This window comes from Acanthisitta chloris, unplaced genomic scaffold, assembly GCF_000695815.1.
Source record: "Acanthisitta chloris isolate BGI_N310 unplaced genomic scaffold, ASM69581v1 scaffold28711, whole genome shotgun sequence".
NCBI lineage: Eukaryota > Metazoa > Chordata > Aves > Passeriformes > Acanthisittidae > Acanthisitta > Acanthisitta chloris.
In genome coordinates, this window is record NW_008654778.1 from 1 (window position 1) to 12584 (window position 12584).

The following is a 12584-nucleotide window of genomic DNA, read 5'->3' on the forward strand; positions in this document are numbered from 1 at the left end:
GGGGCGGGCACCGCTGCCACAGCCAAACTCCGGGAAACCTGGACCTTAACGCCAGGTCGTTCGCACGCTGCTCTAGCAGAGAGTCGCGTCCTCCTCCCTTTCCGCGCAAGGTTTGAGGTTCGGGGCTACAATCTGAGGAGAGCTCGATCCGTGGAGCCATTGGTGCTTTTTGCTAGCTGGGTTGGCTGCCACGAGCTGTAGAAATCCCGACGGGAGGCAGCAGTAGCCTGAAGACATGTTTCTGGGCTCTTTGATCTGCCCTGCCAGGCCTTGCTGCTGAGCCCACGTGGAACCCTGGAGCTCTGGGGTGCGTTTCCGAGCAGATCCAGGCTTGACCTGGAGGTTGTAAGGCGCGGAGCCCTGGCAGTGTGGGTTTGGTTGGGTTTTAATCCTCGCTAGTTTGTTGCCCTTGTTGCTTTGCTTGCCTCTTTTCAAGCCCAGGCTTTCTTTGTGCCGCATACTCCGATAGATTTACTAGTGTTTGTGTTGCCTTATCTTCAATGTGAAACCTCCTGGTGTGAAGAGGAAGTGGGGATGAGAGCGGCTTTAGGGAATGATGGAGTGCCAGGATTAGCTGCACTGAGGCCATGGTTTTCCGAGCCAGCGTGAATAAAAGAAAAGGTTTCACCCACCCCTTGGGCTGCTCATTTTCAACCATGTCAGCACAAGCATTTGCTTGCAGAATCAGACTGGGAAGTTAAACTGAATTTAAAAAGAAACAAAAAGAACTCCAGATCAGCTTCTGAATGTTTTCGCTGGCACTCAAGGGCAGGTGAGGCTGCTGCCAGATTCCATTCCCATGGTCCTGAGGGAAATCGCATCGTTCTCATCCTTAGGCTGGAGGTAGATTATTTTTGAAGTCATTATTGATGTTTAGGAGTGTGACATGGAGCATTTTGACTTTTCTAAAGTTAGGATTGTTGTATTGCTATGAATACAGTGCAATGATAGTTCTGTACACCTTGTACTGCCGTTTTGCTCAAAGCCTCTCCTGCCTGGGAGACCAGCTCAGGATCTGGGTCTTGGATGCTGGTGCCAGTCCTTCCCCTACACAGGTACCCCCTGGTCTAATCCATACCTAAGATCCTGAATCCATACAGCAGCACAAACTCAAAATCCCAGCTCTATCACAGAGGCAGGAAAGCCTTAGTGTTTCCCAGTGTCCAGCACAATGCCTTTATTTACCAAGGCAAACCAAACAAACTTCTTGGATAAGTATCAAACCTTGTTGGTTTAGTGTTTGGTGAGGAGGTGTAGGCTGGCACATCCAAGGGCCCAATTAACAATAGTGCTTGTTCCACAGTGGAAACTGGCCTCTTGGAGTCATATGGTTATGAAGTTGGGAGTTTTCTGAGTTAGGGCTGTCTTTATGTCATCACAAGTTTGGAACTTAAGGGCAGACTCCCAGCTCTGTTCCAGTGAAATTTGTTTGTGAGGTGATTTCCCTCTAAAAGGATGGCTTTGAGCTGGACAAACTCTTTCATTTATGTTGTCATTCAGTTAAGGGACAATCCATCTAATCTAATAACATAAACATTTTCATTGCCTTTATGTATGCAATCACTTTTCTTTAATAGCAGAATTTTAATTACCACCTCATTTCTATTATCCCTTTGATACCAAATTTTATATCAGTAGGGCGACACCAGATATGGACTAAGCCCAAACGAGTTGAAGGAACCAAGTGTCCAACATTAGATTTTAAGAGAACTTCACTGAAACAGGTTACTTTGATTTCTGATGTACTCCATAACACAAATATTGCATGATACATAATTTAACAACATATCAGAAGTCTTCCTGTTGAAGTTCTTAAGCCATAAGGTGTTAAGAAACATGGGTAGCACCTGGAAGTTGGGGGAAGATTAAGCTGTAACAGACTGGCTGCTCAGGTCCAAGAGCCTCCTTGTGTTTCTGGACGGGAAGCTCAGCATAAACGTACTGGGCTCTGCCCTGGAGTAGTATCTTTTGGTACTAAAGATTTATTATCTCATTGGTAACATAAAGCTTTGTTGCTATACATTTGGTAAACAGATGAATTTAAATTTTCAGCCTGTTTTCAGTCAAGCTGTGTCCAGCCTTGAGCTTAATTTTACATTAGTGTAACCTAAGCTGGTCTGATCTTGTCCTGTAATCAGTCCTAGAAAAGGTTGTTTCTTCCTTCACTCCTCACCTGTGACAGACAACTGTCCTTGATTTTTCTGGGTTTGACTTAACTTCTAGGCTAAAGTTTTTAAATAACTAAACACTTGTTTTTCAAATGATCGACAACAACCTGTTAATGTTGTTATATCTCCTCTGGCTTACTTTGTAAACAACTCCTTGTTGGTTTTTATGTTAGAAGCAAACTGTGAATGGCACCTTCAGCAGAGTGTGTATGACTTGGATTCTTGTGTCTTGCTGAAAGTCTGCAACAAATGGAAGTCATCCACTTTGGTGCCTAAGCTTCAACTACAAAGGCTTTGTTTCAGGGCAGAAAGCTGATCTGGTATCTTCTCTCCCTGGTTAAACACCACAAATCCTGCCTGCAGCATCAGTCACCTTATACCTACAAGCTCTTTCTTCAGGAATTAACAGAACTCAGCTGATGATAACCAAAGCTTCTACTTGGAGCATCTTCTCTAGTTTGGCTTGGCATGATTACTGCCTACCTGTCCTGGCAGGAGTCTGGTGGGATCTCAGACGATTCATGCCTACATCCCTGTGCAAGCAGTCAGCAGAGACTGCAGTTATGTGCCTGGATATTGCTGGCAGAGAGACACTGAAGTTGTTAGTCTCCCCTCACATCTACCCAAATAGGTAAAACCACGCTCTGGATTTGGTCCCATAGAACTAAGCTGGCACAACAGTAAGTGTAGACTTTGTTTGCAGTGAAAATTACAGCTGCAAGTGTACAAGTCAACGAAATTCCTTTGTTCACTGGACAGATTGCCAAAACAGATCTCACCCACAACTGTAAGCTTTATGATGTCCAGACTGGCAGATTAGCACTGCAGAGTGGGAAAACCTGGGTAAAACTGAGCTTTCTCTACCCAACCAGCAGCATCTAAAATGGGGGTGGGGTGAAATCAAAATGAAACCAAAAAATCCCACAAGCAAGAGTAATCACAACGGCAGAGTCTAGTTCAGAGGTAACAACACCACTGAAGTTCCAGCCAAGGCCGCTGTGAAGTCTTGACAGCATGGAGTTATTTTGAGGCTATGGAGAAATGCCTCTGTTTGGAGACTGGAGGAAAATATATCCTGTTTGCTTGGTTCTTTTTTTTTTTTTTTGCAGAGCTTACGTAGACCTATTCCAAAATGACTTCCTCAAGTGATTATGGGTCTCACTCCTGGGGTCTCACGTTGACGATTGATCATCCTCAGCCAGAGGTACCAAAGGAACTTCTATTACAGGTCACAGGGGACCTTCATATTGGAGGACTGATGCTGAAATTAGTAGAACAAATCCGTGAGTAAAGACCTGTTTAATTATTATTCTTATTAAAATAATATGTGCAGCTTTCCCTCTACAAAGAGAGGCTGGTGCCTCACCTCTGCATCGCGGCACACTGAGCGTGGAGGTGCTCATACTCAGGGTTTTACGTAGTCAGAACTCCTCCCTGCCTGTGACTAAAACCCCTGTGCTACCACAGTGCAAGCAAAGCTTTGGTTTTGCCTTCCAGCCAGACAAAAATAATTAGAACAGGTTAACTATTCGACTCCCTTTCCAGACAGATGTTAGGGGTGGGGAGTTTGGGGGGCAATAGAGGAAGTTGAGACTCTGTTTATCCACCTGTGGCAGTCAAGGAGGCAGAATTAGTTGTTAAAAGGCACTTCAGAAGTTACTGTTTCCTGTGCTGTTGTGGCATTCCATCTGCAATCTGAGCCACTTTACCCATTGCATATATCCAGCTGTGAAAAGCTGAGACTGACCAAGTCCAAGTTAGGAAATGAAAAGTAAAATACCCTGTGTAGAGTCACAGCAAGTAGAAAATGTGTGATAGACTTTTATCACCCTCTCTACATACTGACCCACGCAATTCAGCAGCAAACCAATGGTAGTTGGAGTTCCCACTGGGTCGGAAGACTAATTTTTCACAGTATTTTTATAAGTAGTACTCAACTGGTGTGAAAAGCTTTCTATATTAATATTTAAAGCAAATCTGACACTCTAGAGGTGCTTCCCAGGAGATTGTGGATGAACTTGTGCCCATCAGGGTGCACACAAGGTTCTGTGGGAGGACTTTCAGCTTGCACTGTCAAGTGGGGGTTCAAGTTGTGGGTACCCTTGTTGTTAGTCCCTATCCTACCACAGTCCAAGAAGCATTGGATCAGTTTCAGAAGATGCTCTTTCTCTATGGATATCTGCAAGATTAAGGCAGTGCCACAGTCAGCACCTGGGTTAATTCTTCAGGCAAAACAAAGTTAGATCCCAGTGACTGCCACTAGTATTCAGCAAATGAGGTCTAGGTCTTGGGAACTGTGTGGTTGCTGCTTTGAAGTAAATAAATATTCCTCTTTGCAGAAAACTCTTTCCAAACAAAGTTTTTTGTATATTTGCTCCATAGTTTATTAATAATCATTTTGTATTTTCCTAGAAATAGCACAAGATTGGTCAGACTATGCTTTTTGGTGGGAGCAAAAAAAGTGTTGGCTTCTGAAAACCCACTGGACACTGGATAAATGTGGGGTGCAGGCAGATGCTAAGCTGTTGTTTACCACTCAGCACAAAATGCTGCGTCTTCGCTTGCCAAACCTGAAGACCGTGAGACTGAAAGTCAGCTTCTCTTCCATGGTGTTCAGAGCTGTCAGTGACATCTGCAAAATGCTCAGTAAGTAAAGCTAAATCCCCTCTGGCAACTAAGTTGGAGCATTTTATTGGGAGACTTTGTTTTAATATGAAGTCCTTCCTCACAAAACTGTTTAGCTCAAGGAGAAATTTGAGTCAACCCAATGTAAAAAGACAGATTTTTTTCATGCTTAGTGTGCAGTGTATGTCAGTGATTCTCAGTTTCTGTGATAACTGATGCAAACACTGTCAGATGTGTCCCGTGAGCTGCAGGAGTCTTAAATACTCAAAGTCCTGTTGGTGGTTTTTAGGAATCCTTGTCCTCCTGGAGCAGAACTCAGTCCTGCTTATTCTATGCCTTTGACTAAGAGCTTGAGGTTTTCAACCTCACACCAAGCTTCACCACAGGCAATTTTACTGGTGTCAAGTGATTGATCACCTATTGGTTATATGTATTCACTTCAGAAGGGGCATGTTGTAAAAGTTCAAAACTTCTATATGCCCAAAGCTGTTCAGGTCAGAACATACCTAGCTACCCCACACCAGCCCATCAGTGTCCCCACTGAGGCCCCAGGTGTCTACTCTTTCCAACAATGAAGCACTTCCAGGTAGAGATGAGATTTTAGAACATGCCAGACATCTCTGTGGTCAACAAGAATCAGCTGAGTCCGTAAGCAGCCTTCAAAAATCCCTTAGTTTTAGGATACAATAGGAATTAAAATAGATCTTCAAAGCTTAGTCCATTAACACATTTATCTTCAGAAGTAATTTACTGCCTCACACTGACAACAATGCAGCTTTCAGTTTGATCTCCTAGCAGTGGATTGTGTAAGGTGTAGTATGTCTGTATTATACCTAATAGCTCTGAAGAAAAAGATGCTATAATTGCTCAACTGACATTTGGCCAAATTTTCTTGCTATGTTTTTCTTCCAGACTAAGTCAGTACCGGAACTCTACAACTTTACTCATGAGTGAATAATGTAAAAAATGTCTTTGCTTACCCCAGAATAAATGTGTGTTTCAGAAAACAAGTGCCAGTTTGCAGCTGAGAATACCTGTCTGAATCAGTAGTGCATTAGGGAATAGTGTAAAGCTGCGACAGAATCTCGTGACAAAGAGAAATACAGTGAATAATAAAAGGCATGAACTTCAAATACATAGATCTAATTCAGATATTTCACTGAGGTTATTATGCTCAAAGGTGATTACGCAGCCATTAGGGAGAAAGCTTTTTCCTGGTGTTCTAAAATGCAGTTATACTTCCTACAAAATCAAGTTTAAATCCTTTCAAAACTCCCTCTCACAGCCCAAAGTCTTTGGCCTTGTTAGAGATTTACTGTATTTGCCACAGCTACTGCTTTCAACCTGCTAAAAATAACATACAGATTGCAACATGAAGCTTCCTGAAATGCTCTTACCAACCATGGGCTGTGTTTGGATGTAATCTGCTAAGTTTCATCTTGCTTCACTTCCCAAATTGCCATTGTAGATATTAGGAGGTCAGAAGAACTCTCTTTGTTGAAGCAATCAGAAGGAACACTCAAAAAGAAAAAGAAAAAAGATAAGAACAGCAAAGAACCACTTACAGAAGATATTTTAAACCTGTGCGACTCTCCAGTGAGTTCTGGATTATCAGGTAATGAAAAAATCAATGGTTTTTTTCTTCCGACTCAAGGCCAAAAAGAGGAAGAAGCTCTTTGTTACACAAAACCAGAGAGACCAGTTTAATGCAGGATGATAGTCACAGAGACACAGCTGGCCTGAAACCAGTGGCTTCAAATCCCCAATATATCAATATTTTCCTGTCATCTGTATAAATGTTTCCCTTTCCATTGATATCAGAAAGGCCATACTAGAAAATAGGTGATGAGTTGTGGCCCTGCATATATGTGCTGCTGCTCTTTGAAAATCTGAGACCACACTTAAAATATTCATGAAATTTGGCAACCTGCAAGCATAATGAGAAACAAAGGCTTGAAAGTGTGTTTCCCATGTCCAGCACACTGAGCTGTCTCACAGAACAAGAGAGAGCACTTCTGTCCCTGAGGTGACCTCACCTGTGAAAGGACAAGGCCAGCTGGAAACAGTAGGGATAGGAGACTGTCTTGAAAGGAAGGGGTTAGTTTTTTTATGATGGAAAGTGGTAGGCAGGACCTAAGTCTGAAGGCGTTTTTCCCAGGAATAATACGTTATGCTCTTAACTTGCAGCAAATCCAGGTTTATATAGTAAAACCATGACACCAGTTTATGATCCTGTCAGTGGGTCACCAGCTTCTTCCACAATCACTTGGTTCAGTGACAGTCCCTTGGCTGAGCAGAACTGCAGCATCCTCGCCCTCAGTTATCCCAACTGTTCTCCAGAAACACTCGCCGAGATGTACCAGCCGCGGAGTTTGGCCGACAAAGCCAAACTCAACGCAGGGTAAGGTCCCTCTCCGGGAGGGCTTTTTCTTTCAAAATCATGAGTGATGCAGTTGTGCAGACTCTGGACTAAATTCAGTTGAGCACTGTGGGCACAGCTAAAGGACAGTTTGGATAGCAAACTCCAAAGGCTTTAACTGGACAGTAGAAATAGGCATGTGGATAATTTCAGTCAAGCTCCAAAGCATTACAAATAGGTGACTGAGTTCTGCACAAGTAAACATTGCTTACTGTCCACCACAGGAGAACATAAAACACTTGGGTCTTTGGTAGTGCAAGTGTGTGAGAGCATTGTCTCTCTGGCATTAAAATATCAATTGTCATTCTTAGATTTGTGGAACATTTAACTGTGACTTGGATATTTTCATCCACAAGGACACTCTACGTTCTTGACTTATCTGCATTTTCCCCAGACTTGCAGGAACTAGAGGTGTTTGTTCCCACTTTTGTTTCACAATTGCATTGGAGCTCTGCAGGTGTGATGGTTTTTCCTGTGGGTTGTTTGCTTCCACAGCTGGCTGGATTCCTCTCGGTCACTTATGGAACAAGGCATTCTGGAGGAAGATCAGCTTCTTCTGCGCTTTAAATATTACACTTTCTTTGATTTGAATCCAAAAGTAAGAGCTTTGTTTTCATTGCAATTCGTTGTTTGCCTGCTTTCATGTCAAGGAGCTATAGAGTAATACGGAATATGTATAACCATATATAGGACTTTAGCTGGGATTTGTTACAGGCCCTTCAGAGATCAAATCCAGCTTCTTCCCCTCAGCTATGGCTGCACTTTTACCCTCTGGACACTGAATCACTGTTCCTCACCTGAAATAAGATCTTAAGCACAAAGATGACGTCTGAAGACCACCAGAAACAGTATCCAGATTTCCAGAGGGGTTGGTTTACTTCCTGCCTCTCTTTTAACAAGAAAAATTAAGGAAAAAACTAGACCAACAGTATTCTAAATGATATAATGGTATACGCCCTGGTTTTGAAAATGAACTTATAAATTATATATGTTCCACTGCCCTCACTGTATCTCACAACTTTTCTGAAGCAATCAGGGCACCTTCTAGTTCATGTGGCATGTTTTTGGGTGAAATGCTATCCCACTAAAATTCAAGTACGTGTCTCAACTTCAGTAGCCCAAACATTTCCCCTCTTTGCCCCAGCCAGTCATAGGATGAAACAACCCAAAAGAGCTTCAGGCAACTTAATATCTCACCTCTGCTGGAAGAGGTCACACCCCAAGGTTTATCCTCCCATCACCTACATTTCAGCAGCTCTGGGGATTGAATATTTTTGTGAGTCACATCAGCTTATTAAACAAGTAGATAATAAGAAACAGTCATTATTCAAAAAATGGATAGTGAATTAAAGCAGCTCACAACAGGATCTGATGAATGTCAAGGCAGAGCAGAGAGAAGCAGAACTAAAAAAGCCAAGAGCGCAGAGGGGAAGTGAGGAATAAGAGTTTTGCATGTCACACTTGTATCAGCCATGTCACATTATTTTTACTCTCACAGTGTGGTTTCACATTTCTGTTACGCCCGTCCAAGGCTACTGCCTCAAAAGGACATGTCTTAACCTCCCCTTCTGCCTCAGCTAAGGACTCACGATTCATTTTCTGTTGGTTTAGCAAGCTGTGGTGACTGTGCAAGGATGGGAACAAGGCAGAGGTGGGAGGAGGAAGGAAATAACCCTTATGGCTTCAGCCCAGAATTAGATCAGCTGCAGCTGATAGTGAATCTGTATCGTGATGGTCATTAATGACCAATGTTGTTCTTTTTCGCTCCAGTACGATGCAGTGAGAATCAACCAAATCTATGAACAAGCACGTTGGGCCATTCTGCTGGAAGAAATTGACTGCACAGAGGAAGAAATGCTGATCTTTGCTGCGCTGCAGGCAAGTACTTGATCCAAGTTGCAAAACCTGTTTCCTCAAGAGGCAGGCACAAGCTAGGACAAGACTGGGATACAGCCCAGGCCAATAGCTATGCTTGGACTGGGGGTCTGTATCCATCAGCTGAACCAACTAAACGCAGGAGCAGCAGTAACACCGTTATTCCAAGTGATACGTACAAGAATGGAACCTTTCACTAACATTATCTAAAGCAAGTCGCACCCAGGATGTAACTTTGATATCAGAGGATTAGGATGAAGTGTTGCTTCCCATACCAGCTACCATCCTGTCACCTCTTCTTCCTGAAAATTTCTGTGACACATACATTCACAATAGACAGAAAAAGAGCTACAGCACAGTGTAAAGCTAGGGACACTGTGGACTACATGGAAATTTAACATGACCAAGCATAGCTTAGTCCCTGACTGTAGGTAATAAGGCACAAACATTTATTAATGATAAATTCATTCGTTTTAGATGTAAATGGAGCTGCCAAAAATTCACAGCCTGCCACTGCAGAACACCAGAGAACCTTGCTGCCAAGTTTCCAGCTGGCATGGATGGCACTTATAGCTGGCAGGACTGGGAATTCAAATGTAGCACCAAGTCAGCCCCACAGAACAGGGACAATTATACAGTGAAAGAATACAAACGCAATTAAAATAGGAAACTGTTACCAGCACTGGAGGTCATGGTGGACATGCCTGTTTCCTTGTGAAAATCCCATGGTTCTGTGCTTCACACAGTTGTCCAAGACCCAGAAGACCAAATGGTCCTTTTCATATGCTGTGATTGTGTGTAGCTAATTGGTACACTGACTATTGGGTACTGATGTTTTCTTTTAGTATCATGTAAGCAAGTTGTCATTGTCATCAGAAGCACAAGACATGACCTGCGAATCAGAAGTAGATGAAGTAGAAGCTGCGCTTTCTAATCTGGAAGTGACACTGGAAGGTGGAAAAGCAAGTAAAGTTTTGGTATGTCCTTTGGGATCCCTGAATTGTTTTCACTGTGTCAAATGTATTTACTTTGAGCCTACCTGGTTCTTGATTATTATTTTTTTAACAGATGATTACACAGTGCATTGTACTAAAATTATTCCTAATTATTCCTGACAGGAGGACATCACAGACATCCCAAAACTTGCTGATAATCTCAAGCTAGTTAGGTGAGTTGGTAAAATTAACAATAAAACATATAAAACAAAAAGCTTAACCTTACAGGAGATCTCTTGAGTTTTTCATTCTAATCTAACAGTAGATCCTATGGTTATAATTTAACAAATACCCCAGAGAGGTCTAACCAGCCTAATATCATCCTCTTCAAATTTTTCTCTTGCTGCTTCTGACCAAGTTTCTCTGGAAATCTTTCCAGCTCTTAGGGTGCCACAGTAGGTGTACTTACACTTACTAAAAGACACAGCCCTTTACATTTCCTAGTGCTCATCAATCATCATCTCTCAGCATAAGTGCCTACAGTTTTGTTTTCAATCATATTTACCATTTTTCACCAGTGAAAAACCAGAAGAAACTTGCAGTTCTCCCTGAGAAGACTATCTGACAGCAGCCCTGGGGAACGTATTTTTTTAAACAAAAGAAACAACCGAATTACCCATTTCTGCCCAAACATGGATTCTGTTTTTTCTGATAACAAAACGAGTTTCTGTGATCCCGCTATAATATCTTGATTTATGGGTGATATAAATGACTGTAGAGACCTTGAGTCTGTAATGCCTTTTATCATAAAACAGCCTTTGTGTTTTAGAAAGATAAAATTTCCTGTTGCACAAATATTTATCAGATTCATTCCATTGACAGATGGTATTTAGTAGTCAGGGAACTGAAAATTGCACCTGAAAAATTCTAACTGTTGTTAACTGTTAAGAATTGTTAATTATTAATTCCCAATTAGGAATTTTATTTGACATTCAAATTACTAAGGTGGCTTAAGATGAAAGGGAATTTAAGCCTCTAACAATGGATTGTTTGTTTTCCCCCAGCAGTAGAGCAGTTTGCTTTTAAAATCATTCAGTGGTTATTTTTCAGCATGAAAAAGTTCCTGCACACATGATAAATCACTTACTAAACCCAAGACACTGTAGAGACTAGGTAAGGTGTAAAACATTTCTTTAAAGGAACCACATTTTGCTTAATTGTAAACCTGAATGCAAAGCTCATGTCCTACTGCTGGCTGTTCACACGGAGAACTTTTATTCCTATTTATTCACAGTGTGCACTGTCAGCACACTAATAAATGCTGCTTTCAGGAGGGTGACAATTATGTGGAGAACTACAAATTATTTTTTTTCAAAAATTACAAAAAGCTTTCAAAAAAGTTTTCAGCCACTATTTTTTGGCTAGAAAAGTAATTGTCTGCCTAAAAAAATTACAGTCCCTTATTTTTGAAGAATGACGCTGTATTGGAAAATCAAAAGCCCAGTTATTCAGCAGTTTTGAAAATGCAAGGTTTTTTAAATTTAAACATAAGAATTGCCATGTTGTAGAAAGGATTCTAAGCTAGGATTTCTAGAAGGCAAGAGTATGTATATAAATCACTGTTTTCCATCTAGCTCTATAGCCTTTGTACCATCATCTTAAATTTAAAGTGAAGGACTGAATTATTTTTTTTCTTCTTTGTAACTTCGTTGTTGACCTTGGTTGCTAGTTGTGAAGTATTTCTCTACTGAACTAGTGCTGATACCTCTAGTTTTCTCTCCTGGAGTGCTACAGAACCTCTATAATTAGTGAAGGAGTAGAATTTTGTTGTGTTACATATTGTTCAGATAAAGCCAAAAAGATCTTTACTCCCTTACAGTTTAACAGATACAAGTCGGTTTCATGGGTGCAAACACTCTAGATAAGGAGGTTTGGAAAACTGGCACCAATTCTAGTGCCTGTGAACAAACCTGGAATTTGGGATCAACTGTAATATATGTGAGTGACTTAGCAATTTGTACATGTGGATAGAAATAAATGTGATTTCTTTATTTCTTGTAGGCCCAAGAAGCTGGCACTCAAAGCCATCAAATCATACTGGTTTGTCTTTAGAGACACTTCAATATCTTATTTTAAAAACCAGGAATCTGCACAGGGAGAACCCATTGAAAAACTAAACCTAAAAGGTAGGAATTTTTCTTTCTTTCCTTTTTCTTTTGCATTTGTAAACTGAATAGATCAAGAAATCCCTGCCAGACTCAGGAAGGCAAGCACAACAGCATTTATTGTTGGAGCTTTCAGTTCCTGAGACTCCTAAGCACTCCATACCTGCAGGAGAGGCCTAAAAAAAAAATTGATAGCTTAGTCCAAAACAAGATCATCTGAGCCTGATTTGTAAAACACCATGTACTGCTGAATTCCTAAAGATGAGTCAGATGGAGAACGTGACCTGTGGGATACTTTTATTTCCCAAAGTTTTTGCTCTGTTAAATGGTAGTGTTCACCTCTGTCCTTAGAAAACGCACACGTAGCAGAGGATTATGGATGATGCAGTGGGCAGGA

The 12584-nt window shown here is 41.5% G+C and overlaps 1 protein-coding gene across 1 annotated transcript in view; it reads left to right on the forward strand.

Moving 5' to 3' along the window:
- Positions 1-3250: 3250 nt before the first annotated feature.
- Positions 3251-12584, forward strand: part of FERMT1 (fermitin family member 1) — a 14030-nt gene continuing 4696 nt past the window's right edge. Inside the window, exons 1-9 of the mRNA XM_009083678.1 lie at positions 3251-3451; positions 4581-4814; positions 6262-6408; positions 6981-7194; positions 7708-7810; positions 8983-9090; positions 9933-10064; positions 10206-10255; positions 12084-12208. Of these exons, the coding sequence (XP_009081926.1) occupies positions 3301-3451; positions 4581-4814; positions 6262-6408; positions 6981-7194; positions 7708-7810; positions 8983-9090; positions 9933-10064; positions 10206-10255; positions 12084-12208 (1264 nt within the window). The 5' untranslated portion in view covers positions 3251-3300. The remainder of the gene's footprint in view (positions 3452-4580; positions 4815-6261; positions 6409-6980; positions 7195-7707; positions 7811-8982; positions 9091-9932; positions 10065-10205; positions 10256-12083; positions 12209-12584) is intronic.